Below are 18,564 nucleotides of genomic sequence, written 5' to 3' on the forward strand. Positions count from 1 at the left end.
TCTCCCTCTGAGTCGTTGATTTTATCGTAATTTACTCGACAAGGAGAAGGTTCTTACATTTATTCATCGCCGGTATAAATGACACAAGGTTCACGGACTTCAATAGTAATAAAGACACGAGGATGTGACAGTTCTTACACTTACAATGCTTTTTTTTCGCGGTTCGGTCGTATTATTATTACGTTTCGGAATATTTCGATCGGCGAGAAAAACTGAAAAGAAATATTCGACGTTGACTGTATTTACTGAAATATTTGTTTAAAATTTCGTATAACCTGAAAAGAAATCTCCATTGCATGAAAACAAATGTCTAAAATTTTAGATCTACAATTAAGGGATATTGTCAGTAAGGGGTGAAAACAATTCGTTCACGGGCATAAAGGTTTTGTGCGGCATATTTTTCGAGACTGTAGTAATTGATTGATCAGGTGCCTGATGGCTCAAGTGACTGAATGTCGCCAAAAATACATGCTCGACGTACTGCGATCGATGAATGAAATTGAATGAAGATAATTCTCAGAGAGAAGGATTGGTTTCGCATGCCTCGGTGACGTGATACATCGATTGCCTTTCAAAATCGAGTAGACAATTCCTAATAGTTCAATACGGTCTACCTGGATTACGAGAGGGCTATAGGCTGTAGTGTCATATGGTCGCTTGTCAACTTACACCCAGATTAAACTCAACCTCCAAATGAGACACAGCAACTCCATCAACTTTTAGAGGGCCGACCTGGCTCGTTTTTGAGCCAGCAGGTAACTTCGATTATCATAACGTCGATATTTGTGTACATAAATCATACCTACAAAAAATATCGAATTTCAAGGGAAAAATGCAAAGTAAAAACGTTGGTTGGTTCGTGGTTACGTGCGACGATTCAACGACGTCGATTTTCGCCGTCTGATCTCACTTTGCCGAGGTAAAATCGAACTTTCATTTCCTGATCTCTACGCGTAGGCATACCCTTTGATTGAAGATAGTAACGCGTGAACAGGTGAAGGACGAGATGAAGCTTTCATCGAAAAAGAGTTCGATTCATTATGTAGATAGCGTATTGTTGAATAATTATCGTCAATTCAGAGCACAGTGCAGTAATGAATCCTTTATACATTGCCGACATTTATTACAGAAATAATTTTTACCGGAGGAGGAAAAATCTGATTTTGGGATAAATTGACGGGGTGTATAGGTGGCGAACTCGTTTGTAACGAGACGAGCAGCGTCTCACAGAACTGTACTCCCGGAGGCGAACGAACGATAATTCAAATAGATACTATCAACATTGCTGATTATTAATACATAAACTAGTGCTTAGGACAGTGTACGCATTCATTAAGAGCAGAGCTAATACTTTTTCGCATTCGGCGAGCCAATATTTCAAGTATGAGAAAGTAAAAGCACTTTACATTTTGCTGCTGTACGAAATTCACCTCTTTTCCGCGTGCCCTACTCGAGGCCCGCTTCAAGCCCCTAATTTCCAATCTACAAACCAAAACGGGACTCTTTGATACAATTACACACACACTTGCGTCTAAAGAGATAGAGATTCGAGAGAGCGGAGGGACTGGAACGTTTGAAAGTAATCCCGTCAGTGGGGATTGCGAAGGCGCGGAATCTACCACGGCTATATTCAATCCTTTGCGGCACAGCGTATCATATATGAGGCCGCTTTTTTGGATCGGTAATTCGAGCTTTACATTCAATTTTCGAGATATCACTGTTATTGTTATTTTTTTTTTTTTGCATAATTGGTCTTCTAATCATCACTAAGTGTTGAAAATATCTGTTTTTACAGAATAAATGTAATTATGGAAACGTTATAGAGACTATTAGAACAGTAGAACTCGGTATTCTTGGGTTTCTGGGGTCACTAAAAATGAATCTGCCGTGAAAATTGAAAACAACGGATCCAATATAGTAGACTGAAAATATAAAGATTAATCCGATTCGCTTGAAGTTTGCTATCCAGGGGTTATCGGGCTCGCTGAAAACAAACTCGAAGTCAGAATTTCGAAATTCAAGACGGTGGATCCAATATGGCGGACTGCAAATATGAAAACAGTTCATATTTTATTGAAATTTGTGACTCGGTGGTTTTCGGGGTCGATGAAAACGTGTTCACCGTCAAAATTACTAAATTCAATGTGCCGAATGCATTTTATGCATTATGCACAAAATGCTTGAATGAATCTCGCATTATGAAGAATACATTAGGATAAAAGTCCGCATGGATGAAGGATGAAGGTAGTCGCTATCACGATTTCGAGTTCGTTACAGTTGACCCCGAAAATCCTCAAGTAGCAAATTTTGAGCTAGTCCGATCAATTTGTTTATTTTTTGACCACTAAAATAGATCTGCTTTTTTGAATTTCATTGTACTGGATTCAGATTTGTTATCAGTGTTCCCAGAAAGCACCGAATAGCAAGATTCAAGCAAATCAAATCAATTTTCATATTCTCAGTCTGTCATATTGGATCCACCATCTTTGATGTAATTTTGACAGCGGAATCGTATTTGGTGATCCGAGAAAACCCCTGAGTGTGCATTTTTAAGCTATTTCGATCACTTTTACATTTTCAGTTTGCTATATTAGATGACCCATTTTGAATTTTGAAAATTTCCCAAATCTGACCCCATATTTTATATCAACGACCTCGAGAACCATTACATACCCAGTATCAAGGAATGTAACTGAACCGAAAAGAGGTATGTTTCCAATGGTTAAATCAAATGAATTCGATTTCAGTTACCCAAGATTCAATTAAGATGGATGAAATATCTAAAGCATGATACAACATTTATGTCACTCAATGGAAAAAAAGTCGTACACGTATATGGTGCTACTAATCACAGTTTGACTAAATATTCATCCATTGATTTAAGTGAGTTGTAATCTGGCAATTCTACTCACATGTTTGTTTGGATTCAGGAACATGAAGATGATCATCATGGTATAATAGGGCGTCCACCATAGAACGAAGGCAGCCACGATGACGACGCTGATTCGCAAGGACTTAGTCTTGGCGCGATGCATCAGACGGCGTCGATTTAGGTCCCCGGATACGTGATTCGTATTACTGTTGGCAAGTTCAGTTTTGAATACGCGCTCACTGCCTGTAATTACATAATACGGACAAACCACATTTAATCAAAGGCTCGATCGTACTACCTTAGCATTTCTATTATATTATTATTGTTGTGTGTCATGTCACGTGGTTTTGGATCAATCTAATCCTTTTCGTAACATTCTTACTATTCGAGATGCAGTACCTATAGATTTTTAGACACGATTTGGTGATTTCAATAACTAGACACCTGGTTAGTAATGACAGCGGGAACAATGCACGCCGTAGAGAGTGACCGACACTTCGACCGGGAACCCATAGGGCATAACAGGAATAAAAGAAGTACTTTTTTTCTCTACCTTTTACTAACACGCCTAGCAGTAGTACAGCAAGGCGGGTTCTGAGTACAAACACCTTCTTTACCAACCAAGCCGCCTGTCGCATCCCAGACGCAAACCCTTGAAGGTTACCCCCACTCTCGTAAGATAAAACGTGCTCTGCCGTACCGACCTGAGGTTGAAAACGTGCAACCTTACCGACAGTTGTATCGGGCGCCTGTAAAAATCGCACTGCTTTACCAACAATTCTTATCGGTCAAAGGTCAAAGTTTTTATGCTGTGCTCGTCTGCCAACGGTAGAGAGTGCAGCGGGGGCTAGAACTTTTTTACCGTCCCGCATTCTCTTGTCACGATAGGACTGCTGATGTGTAACATTAACCACTTCAAATTCATTTCCCTCAGTAGGACTGTTGATGTGTAACATCAACCACCCCACATTCCTTTTATACGTTATCAACCACGCGACATTCCAAAATTAATGGTTCTAAGAATTTTTTTTCACTTACTCGAATGCCGGTTTGATATCAACCACGTGACATTCTTTTTGGCTTGTGACTGTACTGTGAACTCTACGATGAATTCTGAACGGGTTCGGTCAAGACCAGAGTGCAGGGTCGACCGATAGCTGCGGTAGTATACATTCAGAGCCATGGATCTGCGGTGTTGGGTTACTATGGCTCTGAGAATGATGAAAGGTGCGCGCGCATTAACAAACATACGTACAGCTGCCTTATAAAAAGGGCGATCATCACTGCAAACGATCATTAAGTCTCAACTTGTCAAGTATACGCGAGGAAAAAGCTCATGATGGAATCCAAGAAGTGTTTGAGATTGATCGAGATTAAGACATCGGCGTACAAGATCTTGGACAAATCATCATCAACAGCAGAGATTCAGAAATGGATAAAATTCGGAAGTCAAAATATTCGGCTTCTGGACAAAATTTTGTGAAAGGCTTCATCAATTGGAGAAAAAATGAGAATTATCACAACGATCAGACTCTTGAAAGCGCTCGCGGAAAAATTCAAACGTCTTCAACTGCCATTTCACAGGAAAGTACCGTGGTGCTGCTCATCGAGGTTGCAATCTCAAATACAAAAATTCGCACACTATCCCAGTGATATTGCAAAATCTGTCGGGTTACGATTCACATTTTCTGATCAAAGCACTGGCTACATCGTTCGAGGGCACATTTGAGCTTCTACCCGTAAACAAAGAAAAGTACATTTCTTTTACAGAATATGTAAGGGGACAGATATAAAGTTTAGATCCATGGATTCGTACCGTTTCGTACCCAGTAGTCTCGAGAAATTGGCAACGTATCGCGGTGATGATCAAAAAACAATCAAACGAAAATTTTATCGTCGCTCAGATAAATTTCAGTTATTGACCAGAAAAGGAGTGTTCCCGTACGAATACATAGACAGTTGGGAGAAGCTCGAGGACAGACGGCTACCATCCAAACAACAATTTGACTCAAAATTGAATGGTCGGGATATATCAGACGACAACTATGCACATGCATGTAAAGTTTGGCAAACTTTTAACGTTCAAACTTTGGGAGAGTATTTGGACTTGTATTTACAGACGGACGTGTTTTTACTAGCCAGCGTTTTTGAAAATTTTCGACAGAGCTGTTGGACAACGTACAACCTGGACCCGTTTCATTATTACACCGCGCCCGGTCTGTCGTTTGATGCAATGTTAAAGTGTACCGACATCGAGCTCGAGCTTCTCACCGACATAGATATGGTTATGTTGATCGAAAAAGGTATTCGAGGTGGTGTGTCACAGTGCTCAAACAGATACGCTAAGCTTAACAACAGGTACATGAGAAAGGCATTCGATCCTGAGTTCGAATAATCTTATCTCATGTACTTTGACGTTAATAATTTGTACGGTGCTGCTATGAGCTTTGCTCTGCCATACAGTTCCTTCGAATGGTTATCAGACTTCGGACAATGCGACGTTTTTACCATCTCGGACGATGCGAGGTTTGGTTACATACTGGAGGTGGATTTGGAATACCCTGAGGAACCGCATGATACTCATAAAGATTTACCACTGTGTCCGGAGCATTACATACCTCCGATCTCGAATAGTAAGCAACCAAAATTGAAGCCCACGCTACTTTCCAAAAAAACTACTTTGTTCACTATAGCGTTTTGAAACAATGCTTACAATTAGGCTTAAAATTACTCAAAATTCACAGAGTTCTCAAATTCAGGTGAACCCCGTGGCTCAAAAAATACATCGATTTGAATACCGATTTGCGAAAAAAATCTCACAACGAATTCGAGAAAAATTTTTACAAACTGACGAACAACGCAGTTTTTGGCAAAACAATGGAAAATGTTAGAAAGTATAGAGATGTTAGGCTGATCACGAAATGGGATGGAAGATACGGTGATAGAGCTACTATAGCCAAACCTAATTTTCACAGCTGCACCGTTTTCGACAAAGATATAATTATCGTCGAAATGAGTAAGACGAAAGTCAAGTTGAATAAACCATTGTATGCAGGTTTCTCTATCATGGTTCTGGGTACAACATATATCTACGATTTTCATTGTAATTATTTTAAACGGAAATTTGGCAACCGAGCAATATTGATGTATACGGATACCGACAGTTTGATCTACAATTTTGCCGTCCCTGACATATACGAACATATGAAGGAGGACTTGCATAAATTCGATACGTTTGATTATCCGCTTGACAGCGTGTATGGAATGCCTCTAGCAAACAAACAAGTTCTCGGCTTGATGAAAGATGAGAATAACGGAAAAATAATGCTGGAATTTGTAGGATTAAGAGCTGAATTCTACGCATTCCGAGTCTTGGGAGATGAGAAAGACAATAAATGTGCCAAAGGTGTCAAAGGATCTGCGTTGAGAAAAATAACTTTCAACAATTATTTGGAATGTGTTTTGAACAGTGAAAATTTGTCTACAAATCAGCATTTGATATCAAGTCGAAAACACGAGGTATACACCGTAGAACAGCAGAAAGTGGCACTGTGCTAGAATGACGACAAGCGGATCGTGTTTCAAAACACAACCAACAAGCTACCGTGTGGCTACAGGCCTGCACCTTAGCTTTGTAATTACCGTATCGTAATCTATGTAGGATTTAATTCATAGCTGTACCATGATGTATAAAATATTATTATGTAGGATAGTGAATAAGAACGTTCCGAAATATAAAAATTGTACAACGATGCATATGTCTGTCGATTGTCTTAAAAATTAAGATGTATACTTGTTATGTATCCGGTAAAAAATGAAGAGGCACATACGTTTTTACAAAAAATTCATTTATTCAATGTTACATGTCCGATTCGTTTATCCAACTGTTGTGGGTATTGTCAAAACCTAACCATTGAACATGTATTTTTTTTCCACGCTTCTTGAGCACCTTCTCCACCAAATAGATATCCAAATGTTCAACCTCGAGGAGCTCCTGTTCGTAGAAACCACCATCGATGGGTTGATCTCGGTAGTCTTGGAGCTTGTACGTTACAGGATGATTATTTTCCACTCGACTTATCGTGATAATTTCAGTCATCCAATTGGGAGTGTAACCTTTCTCGAAGACATTTTTGAATATGCTGATTCGAACTTTGTCGCCGGATTTGAATTTTGCCGATATGGTAGGTATCGCTCGAAGCCCTCCGTACGCCTGACGTGATAACAGCCTCTCGTTTGCAACGGTGACATCCGACGGTTTCATTCTGATGGTTCGGTGTTTGGTGTTGTTGTAAGCCGAAACCAAATCAGATAAGATGTCGAGCCACTTGTAGCTTTCTTGCATGCTGAACCGTGTCTACATTTTACCTTTCAGCGTGCGATTGAAACGTTCACAGATCGAAACCTTCAAATTACTGTACTTGGAGTGAAGTTTGATTCCGTAACGTGTCATAAGCGATTCTAATTTCGAGTTGTAAAATTCCGTTCCTCTGTCGACGTGTAAATTTTTCGGCACCCGTCCTTGTACAAGCACAGATGCCATTGCCTTCGTCACATCATTTCCAGACTTGCTTTTCATCGGTACAGCCCACGCATACTTTGAAAAAATCTCTATGACTGTGAGCATGTCTTGTAGCCTTTGTTTTGTCCAGCGTATGACGTCATATCAACAAGATCCGCCTGCCAGGTCTCGTCGATGCCGCGCACGTCTCCACGTCGACGTGGGTAATTCTGGCGTGCAGGCTTATGCAGTTCCGTCACCATTGCTTGCTTTTTCTCGTTCATACCCCAACGCTCTTAGACTGGTGTCCAATTTAGAAATGAATTCAGCATTTCGAATCGACAGATCTCTGCCTGTTTTGAAGTCTGTGTGAAAGGTATCCAAAGCTTTGGCTTTTTTTGCTACATTAGCTTTATTCAAGGGAGGACGGGTAACTAAATGATAGGTACACCTGAATGTATCACAGATAATAAGTTGTCGTTTATTAAAGAGTTCAGAGAAAAGTATTACGTGGTTCTTTAGCCACAGCTCTGGCTGAGAGTAACCGATTTGGCTTGTTTTGGGGCGCGCCCTTAGGGCGAGTTCTCGCACGATTATTCGTCTGCTTACGCTGCCGCTCACGATCTGGGGCGCTGCTCTCGGTTCTGACGACGGGCGAACCTGGTCGTTGTCGAGAGGTCGCCACATTCACTCCCCCCCCAGTAGAGTTCGTATTCTGGTAGGGATTTTCAATCTCCGGATTTTCATTTGGAATGTACACTGGCTTCAGTCTTTCAATGGAAATGTTTTTCTCGTGTTTCTCAACGTTGACCTTGAAGACCCGGTCGTTGATCCTTTCGATGATTTTATACGGACCTTTATACGGCGGTTCCAGTGGTGCTCTCACGTGGTCGCATCGAACGAACACATGAGTGCAATCGCTCATGTCCTTGTGTATGAAGGGGCGTTTTTTGGTGTGATGAGCAGTCGGAGTTGGTTTGATTCGCCTCATTGCCTCGCGATGCTTCTCCAGAAACTTTTCTGGATCAGCAGTTTCTTCGTTGCGCGTGAAGAACTCTCCTGGGACTCTTAAGGTCGTTCCGTACAGCATTTCTGCCGGCGACGCTTTGATGTCGTCTTTATACGAAGTCCTGAGGCCGAGCATTACCGATGGTAGAAGGAGAGTCCATGGGATTTCTGGTTTGCACATCAGCGAGGTTTTAAGCGTTCGATGCCACCGTTCCACCATACCATTCGACGCTGGGTGGTAGGGAGTGGTTCTTATTCGATTTGCTCCGATGAATTTGGTCAATCCCCGGAATAGCGCAGATTCAAACTGCGACCCTTGGTCTGTCGTGATCTTCAGTGGTGTCCCGTATTGGCTGATCCAGTTGTCGAAGAGCGCTGTGATTATCGTTTCCGTGTTTATGTCTGTGAGTGGTATTGCCATCGGCCAACGTGAGAAGCGATCGATGATGGTTAGGCAGTATTTGAAGCCGTCGACGTTGGGCATCATTATTATGTCGATGTTTATGTGGTTAAATCTGGCGTCCGCTACGTCGATTTTGTTCGGAACGCTTCGATTGTGTTTCTGGATTTTCGCTCGTTGGCACTCCAGACACTCTTTTGCCCATTGCGTTGCGTCTTTTCTCTGATCTTCTTGCCTGTGTTCCGGATACTCGGGTGCGAGAGGCCATGGATCGAGTTGAATGCTGTTTTTCTCAAAGCCTTTGGGATGTACGGTCTGACGGTTCCTTTAGCAATGTCGCAGTAAATCTCTTTTTCATCGATTTGGAGTCGCTGGAGTTTTAGCGATGAGGTTCCCTCGATGAGTTGTCTCAGTTCTTCATCTCTCTATTGTGCGTCGGCGATTTTTTGGCTGGATAGTACTGTTGGCATGTTTATTGTGTTTATTCTGGATAGGGCGTCGGCTACATTGTTTTCCTCTCCTTTCACATGGATTATATCCGTGGTGAATTGAGAGATGAAACCGAGTTGTCGCAATTGGCGAGGAGATGCCTTTTCGGAGCGTTGTGAGAAAGCGTGAATCAATGGCTTGTGATCGGTTTTTACCGAGAATTGTCAACACTCCAAAAGATGTTGAAAATGTTTGATTCCCGCGAAGACAGCTAGCAATTCTCTATCGTACGTGCTGTACTTTTTTTCTGTTTCAGATAACTTACGTGAGAAGAATGCGATCGGTTTCCACGTCCCATTTATTTTTTGTTCCAGCGCTGCTCCGATCGCATTGTCAGATGCGTCTGTTGCCAGAGCTAATGGTGCTGTCGGTGACGGGAATTCGGTGGTCGTTATGTTCACGATGCTGTTTTGGCAGTCTGTGAACGCCTGTTCCGCTTGCGGAGTCCAGTTGATCTTTGTTTTGTCGTTCTTCTTTGATTGTTTCAGGTACGAGTTCAAGGGTGCTTGAAATTTCGCCGCGTTGGGAATCAATTTCCGGTAGTAGTTGATCATACCTAGAAATCGTCACAATTCTTTTACATTTTCAGGTTTTGGATAATTTTTTATTCTTTTAATGCGTTCTTGTGGTGGTTTGTACCCGTTTTCGTTTATCGTATAGCCGAGATACTTGACCTCCGATTTTCCCAAGAAGCATTTGCTCGGATTGATGGTGAGTCTTTTTTGTTTCAGTCTTTCGAAAACTTGTCTCAAGTGTACTTCGTGTTCGGATTCGTTCTCTGACATGACGAGGATGTCGTCGATGTAGACAAACACAAAGTCGAGATCCCGAAATATTTTGTCCATGAATCTTTGGAATGTTTGGGTGGCTGCTTTTAACCCGTAAGGCATTTTTATGAATTCGAATAATCCAAAAGGGGTAATAATGGCCGTTTTTGGAATATCCTCTTTTGCCATAGGTATCTGGTGATACGCTCTCGTTAAATCCAGAGTGGAAAAAATTTTCTTACCGTGAAGTTTCTAGAACAGATCTTGGATCATCGGTGGAGGATATCGGTCTGGTGTTGTTCGGTCGTTCAATTTTCGATAGTTCCCACATGGTCTCCACGCTCCGGAACTCTTTTTCTGCATGTGCAGCGGGCTTGACCACTGACTTTTCGATGGTCTGATTATTCCTAGTTCCAGCATGATGTTAATCTCTTCTTTTGCTGCTTTCAGTTTTTCCCCTGCCAATTTTCTTGGCCTTTCGGCTACCGGAGGTCGTTGCGTTGGAATGTAGTGAGCGATGTCTTCATTGTTCTCGTCGGTGGCTTGGATCGTTGGTTTTGTTATTTCGATGTATTGGTTCAACAGGGCCGTGTACTTTTGGCCTTCGTTGCTTGGAGAGTTTTTTTTCATGTCGACTGTCGAGATGCTATGAACTGCAGCTTTGATGATTTCTCCTTTTGTTGACAGCGATGTTGTTGAATCTATTAATCGTTGTCCTTTCAGATCTATTAACAGACCGAAGCGAGCGATGAAGTCTGCACCGATGATTGCTGATTTGACGTCACCTATGATGAATGGCCACTTGAATGCTCTGCGCAGTCCCAGATCTATTTCTGTCCATTGGATTCCATAGGTTTTTATGACCGTGTGGTTGGCTGCGTAGAGTTGGAGCTCTGAAATTTTCAATTTTTGTTTTATTGCCTCCTGTGGAATTACTGAGACCACTGATCCGGAGTCAATTAAAAATTTGAAGTGTGTCAATTTGTCGTAGATGTGTAGGCGGTGTTCTTTCGTATCCATGTTGCTGTCGCCCACCGCCTGTATAGATGACAGCTCCTTTAGTTTTCCGGTTTCGTAGCCTGTTCAATGGGTTTCGCAGTGCACAGTGGAGCACAGCGGTAGCTCTTGTCACCAAACTTTCGGTGATAGTAGCATTGACCGGTGCGTCCCGTTGAAGGAGATCGAGTTCGCGAGTGGGCTCTGGATCTTTGATTTTCCTTGTTTTTATTCTTATTTTTTTCAGTTTTTATCCACTCGGCAATTTCATTCAGTCTTTTTCAATGTTATCGATTTTAGTTTCCAGAGCTTTTCCTTCATGCGTTTTTATTGCGTTTACTGATACTGTTTGTTCCTCACCTTGAGTGTTCACGCACATGACGTTCGTTGTGTTTTCGAGGATGCTATCGGCTATTTCTGCTAGCTCGTCCGGTGTTGCGTCGCGTACGACTTTTAACGTGTTGTGTACCGTTTTTGGTAATAATCCGAGCCATTTGGTTTTGAGAAGCTCTTCTGATGCTCTGTTGTTGGCCAGCTCCTTCATTTTCCTCAGCAGTTGCGACGGTTTTTGGTCACCCAGTTGGATCTCCGAGAGCAGGATCTGCAACTGACGCTCTGATGAGGCTGTGAATCGTTTCAATATCATGTCTTTCATGTGTTGATATCGATTATCTGCTGGCGGATTGAAAAGAATGTCTGTAATTTCACAAATGGTTGCTTCGTCGAGAGCTTCTACCACCGCGTCGTACTTGGCTGAATCTGAGACGATTTTCTTTTTTCGCAGCGTCGACTCTATTTGTATAAACCATGCCGCTGGATTTGTTTTCCAAAACATGGGTAATTTGTAATTTGCTATCGCACTCGCTCGTTATCTTCACGAGTGATTGTTACCTGCTGGTTTGAGGAGCTGGGTTGGGTAGTTCGTGTTCTTTGGCTTTCTATTACCTGTTGATTTCTCATGTCTTGGATTTCTCCTTGAAGTTCCTTGATTTGTTGCAGGAGGATTCCGGTTGGGTCCTCTCCACCCACGGCTCCCTCGGAGTTCGACATTTCGCCAGGTAGTTGTTTTGAGGGGGTTTGCGGTGTGGGCATGCCAAGTTTCCTCTTCTTTTTTTCTTTTGGGTTAGTTCTTTTAGTCGGGGTTACCAGTTTTGGCTATCTGAGCTACATTAGCTTTATTCAAGGGAGGACGGGTAACTAAATGATAGGTACACCTGGATGTATCACAGATAATAAGTTGTCGTTTATTAAAGAGTTCAGAGGAAAGTATCACGCGGTTGTTTAACCACAGCTCTGGCTGAGAGTAACCGATTTGGCTTATTTTGGGGCGCGCCCTTAGGGCAAGTTCTCGCACGATTATTCGTCGCAGAGACGAAACGTCAGCGTCTGCTTACGCTGCCGCTTTCGATCTGGGGCGCTGCTCTCGGTTCTGACGACGGGCGAACCTGGTCGTTGTCGAGAGGTCGCCGCAAAGCTTTCTCCGTGGTGGGCTCTAAAGCTTTGATCATTTGATCGAGGTTGTCGATTTGTTTTTGCAGCACGTTGAATTTTCGTCTCAAGATTTTTAAAGTTACAACATTGTTCGGCTCTACGGGATCTGCGACATTGCACAGTCTCTTGTTCCGTATATCGTGATGCCCGTCCGCTGTTATTCGAAATCCGACACCCGGAGGATCGCGATTGCTCGTGGCCGTGTTTTCATCTAGATGCCGTCCAAACACGTCGACGCTCATCTCGGTAATGAATGCAAGAACGATGAAAACTCCTTACTAAATGATTCCTGCTTGGCGTAGCTCTTCGATAATGGAGATTATTTCGTTATTGGGACTCGGATTTCCCGCTGCCTGAGATGCCAGGAGTAAATGGAGACGCTCCACTAACTCGTTTGGATCATCCCAGAAAACGTATTCCGTTTCAACACCTTGTCGAATGATCATAGCTTGCAGAAGTAGACCTTTACCCTTTCGGCGAGGTGATGGGGAATAATCCATCAATTCGGCAATGACATTTTTGAATTTGTAACTGTTATCGTTTCGAACAGCCCCATCGGATGAGTCATACTTTTTATGCGCGTTCGTTGCGAGGATTACTTTTTTAAATTTTCCCCATCTCCGGCGCTCACAGAAGAACCGTCAGGCTTCTTTTTGAACGAAAGTTCCGGCAAACCCTTCGTTTTCGGGTAAAGCGTATCGCCAATACGAATGTGGTCACTCTCAAGAGATATCAACGAATCACCAATCATTAGTCCGTTTGAGGGGTTGCGTACACCGTACACGTTGTCCAATTCACCTTTGTCTTTGCATCTCTCATCAGTGTAAAATACTCATCCTCGATTTTTTTGACCGCTGTTTCTACGATTGTTTTATCTCCTGCCGAAGCAAAGGAACCGTCCGTTTCTGAGACAGTCTCATTGTTTGTTTCATTTTTCATCTGCTTCATTACTTCTTCAATTTCTTCCAACTCTTGTTTTACAGGTTTAGTATGTTTTGTAACATTCACCAGTTCTTGCAACGGAGTCACTACTGGTTCGAAAACGTCACTTAATTTCTGAGTCGTAGATTCCTTGTCTGACTTGAGCAATTTGTGTTTTCGACCGATCGTAGCACTTGCTCAAGCGATCTGATGTAGGACATCTTTTTGCTTGGAAATTTCAGAGCTCTGCATGTTGACGCAACTGAGTCTGCAACGCTACTGCGACTTTCGCTCAGATACGTTAGATTTTATTTCTTTTCCAAGCTACTAAAAGAATCGAATCCCCTCCTGTATCGTCCTCTGTTGAGCTCACTGACTGTGTCGATCACCAGGAACCCGTACTTCTCACCGTTCCAGCATGCAGAACACACACTTTTAAACTCTGTGTAAGACATATCGGTGCTCACCTGGTCGTTGTATACGTGTCTCAGATTGAAATCGTCTTGTTTGAATAACACGAGTAAGTTCACATTGTCGCGCACGAGATGCTTGGGAATACGCGCGTACGTCTGACAGAGATAGAAACAGTCAGCGTCATGATGTCTACCCATGCAAAAGTGGGCTCTAATATTGTAGTGCTTCGCGCACGCTACATCGTCAAATATGATTATTGAGTTGGGCCGTGCTTCTTCCGGTGTAATCACTTGTTCACGCTCGGTGAACGCAAAATACTCCGTATTCTCAACATTGTCCAACAATTGCTTCAGCAATTGGTATTTCGGTTGGTTAATAGATTTTGCGAAGATGTAGATATTTTCATATCTGAGTCCGTTGGGATGGGTTATAAGTGTGAGCAACGCATTAGTTTTACCACAATTCGACGGTCCACAGAATATTGCACGTACACTATTCAGGAGTAATTCACCGTGCCGTTTGTGCCTTTTGACATATTGCTCCGAAAGTTTGTCAAAATTCATCACGGGAAGCTTAGTGGGTTGTTTCTCAAACCGCATCTCGTTCATGACTGATCGGATTTGCTATAAATATCCCGTTTTGAAGAACTTTTTTTCAGTCAACGCACGAACATGATCGCGTACAGTGGTAAAAGAAGCAGCAGGCGGCAACATGGTGGCAATGGTCTGGTGAATAAAATCGTCAACAGCCTTCCAGTCGAATCGCATGTACCTGGTTATCAGTACTGTGGGCCTGGTACAAAATTAACAAAGAGACTGGCGCGGGGTGAGCCGGCAATCAATTTCCTGGACGCAGCTTGCAAGGACCACGACATTGCTTACTCGCAAAATCGTGAAAATCTTGAAGTTAGAAACGAGGCTGATAGGGTGTTGGCTGAAACAGCTTGCAAACGGGTTCTCGCAAAGGATGCAAATTTTGGTGAGAAAGCAGCCGCTTGTGCGATAACTACTGAAATCAAAACTCGGAATGGGAATTCCAAACTCAAAAAATGTGACCTTGAGAAAAATTATAAATGCTGCAACACGTACTATGGTTCCAAGCAACGATGCAAAAGTAGCTATCGAATCTGCACTGAAGGGAGCTGAAAGCGCCGTTGAAAAAGCGGGTGGTAAATGTAAAGTACGAACACCTTGCGTCCTAACAGTACCTTCAAAAGTCGCTGGTTTTTTACCGTTTCTGATTCCTATCTTCGCTGGACTTAGTGCTACAGGCGCGTTAGCCGGTGGTGCGGCAGGTATAGCAACAGCTGTAAACGATGCAAGTGCTGGTAAATGAGAACTGAAAAGCAGCAAACGACACAACTAAACTATGGAAGCTCTCGCGTTGAGCTTCATGTCAAACCGTACAAAACAGGTCTTTGTCTCCATCATTCAAACAACTAGATGCGATGCTATAACGTTGAGCGTTGGCTAATTGGGAATTGTTGAAATATGCAAAAATCTTTACGGTTCCGCATTTCCACGGTGTTTTCATGCGAAACGAAATGCCCAAACCGGTCCACGAAAAAACGAGTTAGCGATAATCAACCTCGACGACAAAGACGGTCCGGGAACACGCTGGGTTGCATGCAAGAAACGTGACAATAATATCGATTACTTTGGCAGTTTCGGCAACCTTCAACCACCCTCAGATCTCATAAAATACCTCGGTGTTGGTAGCGTCAAGTACAATCATGAAAGGTACCACGATTATGATACATTTGAATGCGGACACTTGTGTCTGAAATTTCTAAGTGGTGAGCTATTTAAACATGGTGCGTGATTCACAAAAGTCAGTCTACCACTCGCAGTCATGGAGGATTCGTTAACGTTAACGATTTCGAGAACCTCTTCGATACTTAAGGCACAATATTTTCCACCGATCGAACTTGCTCGCGATAAAAGTTATGCTCTTGGCTTGGTAGAATTGTTAACCTTTAATTCGATTCCCAACGTTGATGTCGGTCACAATAAAATTTACGTAGCTGATAAGGTGATCACCATACCTACCAGCAGCTACGAGATCGAGGATATAGAGAAGTATCTTCAAAACGTGCTAAGAAATACAGATATCAGGCTCGCCATCAAACCCAACAATAATACATTGCGCAGCGAAATCACATGCAACCACACGATTAACTTTGAACCGAATTATTCCATTGCTCAACTTTTGGGATTCACACAACGTGTATTGGAGGTTGATAAAACTCACGAATCAGACGTGCCTGTAACTATACTCAAGGTCAACGCGTTGCGAGTCGAGTGTAGCATTACAACGGGCGCCTACGTCAATGGACACAAAATACACACTATTCACGAGTTTTTCCCGACTGTCCCACCAGGATATAAGATCGTGGTAGTACCGTCGCACGTCATTCACCTTCCGATCACCGTCAGGACCATCGATCACGTTCGGCTCCGGTTGGTGGATCGAGACGGAAACCTGGTTAATTTTCGTGGAGAAGTTATTACTGTGAGACTATATATTAAATCGCCATCAACGATGGGAATTGTATATAACAGACTGTCAAAGAGTGGGTATATCAGTAAATCGGCATGCCCCGATCAAGTCAGTCATCGATCGATTCTCGAACGGTTAACACCTCGAAAGGTGGAGTTACTGATAGCTCTGGATCTGAAACTGACACCTTTTTGAAGAGGAATTTCCCACAACTAAAAATCCGATTTTGCTGTTTTATCGTCTGCTAGGTACCATGGAGGAAGAAATCTTGAACATTCAAACACCAGTCGTCTCTGACGAATCCGTTGCGCATTACGAGATTCACGCTCACAAACCTTACGCCTCGTCAACTTTCAACAACAGCGATGCAATTCGAATCACCGTTCAGCATTAGGATTTATGCATATCACCAAGCAAAAGTTCGGTACATGTCCATGGACGACTCCTCAAACCTGATGGTACAGCTACTGTGAACACAGAGCTCGTAAACAACGCGATCTGTCATTTGTTTGAAGAAATTCGCTACAAAATTAATGCAGTTGAGATTGATAGAAGCAAGAACGTTGGCTTGACAAGTCTTATGGAGGGTTACGCTTCCCTGCAGCCTGGTCAGACTTGGCTGATGGAGAACGCTGGATGGCTTGATGTAGAAGAGAAGAAAAAATTAACCAATGCCGAGGGTAATTTTGACGTACTGATACCGCTCAGCATGATATTGGATTTCGCTGAAGACTACCGCAAGATCGTTGTCAACGCTAGACATGAGTTAATTTTGACGTGATCAAAAACTGACGTCAACGCAATCATGCAGACTCAAGAGGAGAAATTCAAAATCACGATCAATGCAGCGGAATGGCTAATACCGTATTTGAGACTCGCGGATCAGAAAAAAGTTGACCTACTAAATTTCATTCAGAAAGATCCGCCTATTTCAATGACCTTCCGCAGCTGGAAATTGTACGAATATCCCTTACTTCCCACACATCGAAAGACGTTTGGACTGTGAAAACTTCCACTCAGCTTAAAAAACCTCGGTACGTCATTTTGGGTCTCCAAACAAGTCGAAAGAACAAAACCGGCAAGAACGAAAGTCATTTCGATCATTGCAATATCACGGACCTCAAGCTATTGTTAAACTCTGAATCTTATCCGTACGGTAACCTGAACCTCAACATGAGTCGTGACGTGTACGCGCTCCTGTACGAGATGTACGCAAACTTCCAAGCTACCTAGTACGAAAAGAACCCCGAGCCGTTGTTGACAAAGAATAAATTTCTTCGAGACGTCCCCTTATTCGTTATCGACTGTTCAAAACAAAACGAATCTTTGAAGTACGTACCTGTCGACATCCGTCTTGAATTTGAAGCTGGAGCCAACTTTCCCGCTGAAACATCGGCGTACTGCTTGATTGTTCACGATCGTATTGTCGAATACAACCCGCTCAGTGGTGGGGTGAAAAAGTTGGTATGAAAGCTGACCGTTCCCACCATCTCGCACAGTTCAAATATGGAGCTTATCGTTGACATACAAGGCTTTCGTAGACCTTTCAACAATACCTTCACATAGAAAGAATTGGCTATAATTTCAATCTACTGGGAAGCATCTCCATCAATGTTTTTCTTCAAGCCACCTTACGAATGAGATTGTGTGGACGTCAAATACCAAAGCCAAAATTCCTGGTTAGAACGCGATTTTCACGGTTTACCTTGGAGCTGTGGAACCATACCGTTTAAGGAAGTTGAGTGGACCATACAAGGCAGGCTGTGCAAAACTGAAACCGTTTACGTAAAAGAAGAAGAAAAACGAGATTGGTTGCTCAAAATTGTCCGCAAAGTTCAAATAATCGATAAACCGGACTTTGACTGTCTGTCGCTTCAAACCTTGTAAAAAACTTCAGCTGTGTCTCTAACATGTGACGTGCATACAGTATCCAACGCAATCTGTGCAGCACAGAACGTTTTGTTACTTTAAAATTGGCTACAAAATCATCATACTGTTCGGATGGCGAGGGTGTATGATTTATGTTACTGCGCAGAAGCATCTGCAAGAACGGTCCCGCATTCCTAGCGAATATATCATCCTGGTTACGATACTATTGAATAAAATGATTGTACTATCTTTGTGAAGTAATTGTCAACTGTAACCCAAAAATTGTCCTCAATAAAACTGTTTTATAAAGAATATTCATGAATTAATTTCACACCTT

At 42.6% G+C, this 18,564-nt stretch overlaps 1 protein-coding gene across 1 annotated transcript in view; it reads right to left on the reverse strand.

Moving 5' to 3' along the window:
• LOC107225243 (gonadotropin-releasing hormone receptor) overlaps positions 1-18,564 on the reverse strand; it is a 193,400-nt gene that overhangs the window by 37,270 nt on the left and 137,566 nt on the right. The window contains exon 3 of the mRNA XM_046731065.1: positions 2,913-3,115. Coding sequence (XP_046587021.1) covers positions 2,913-3,115 — 203 coding nt within the window. The remainder of the gene's footprint in view (positions 1-2,912; positions 3,116-18,564) is intronic.

This window comes from Neodiprion lecontei, chromosome 2 (genome assembly GCF_021901455.1).
Source record: "Neodiprion lecontei isolate iyNeoLeco1 chromosome 2, iyNeoLeco1.1, whole genome shotgun sequence".
Lineage (NCBI taxonomy): Eukaryota > Metazoa > Arthropoda > Insecta > Hymenoptera > Diprionidae > Neodiprion > Neodiprion lecontei.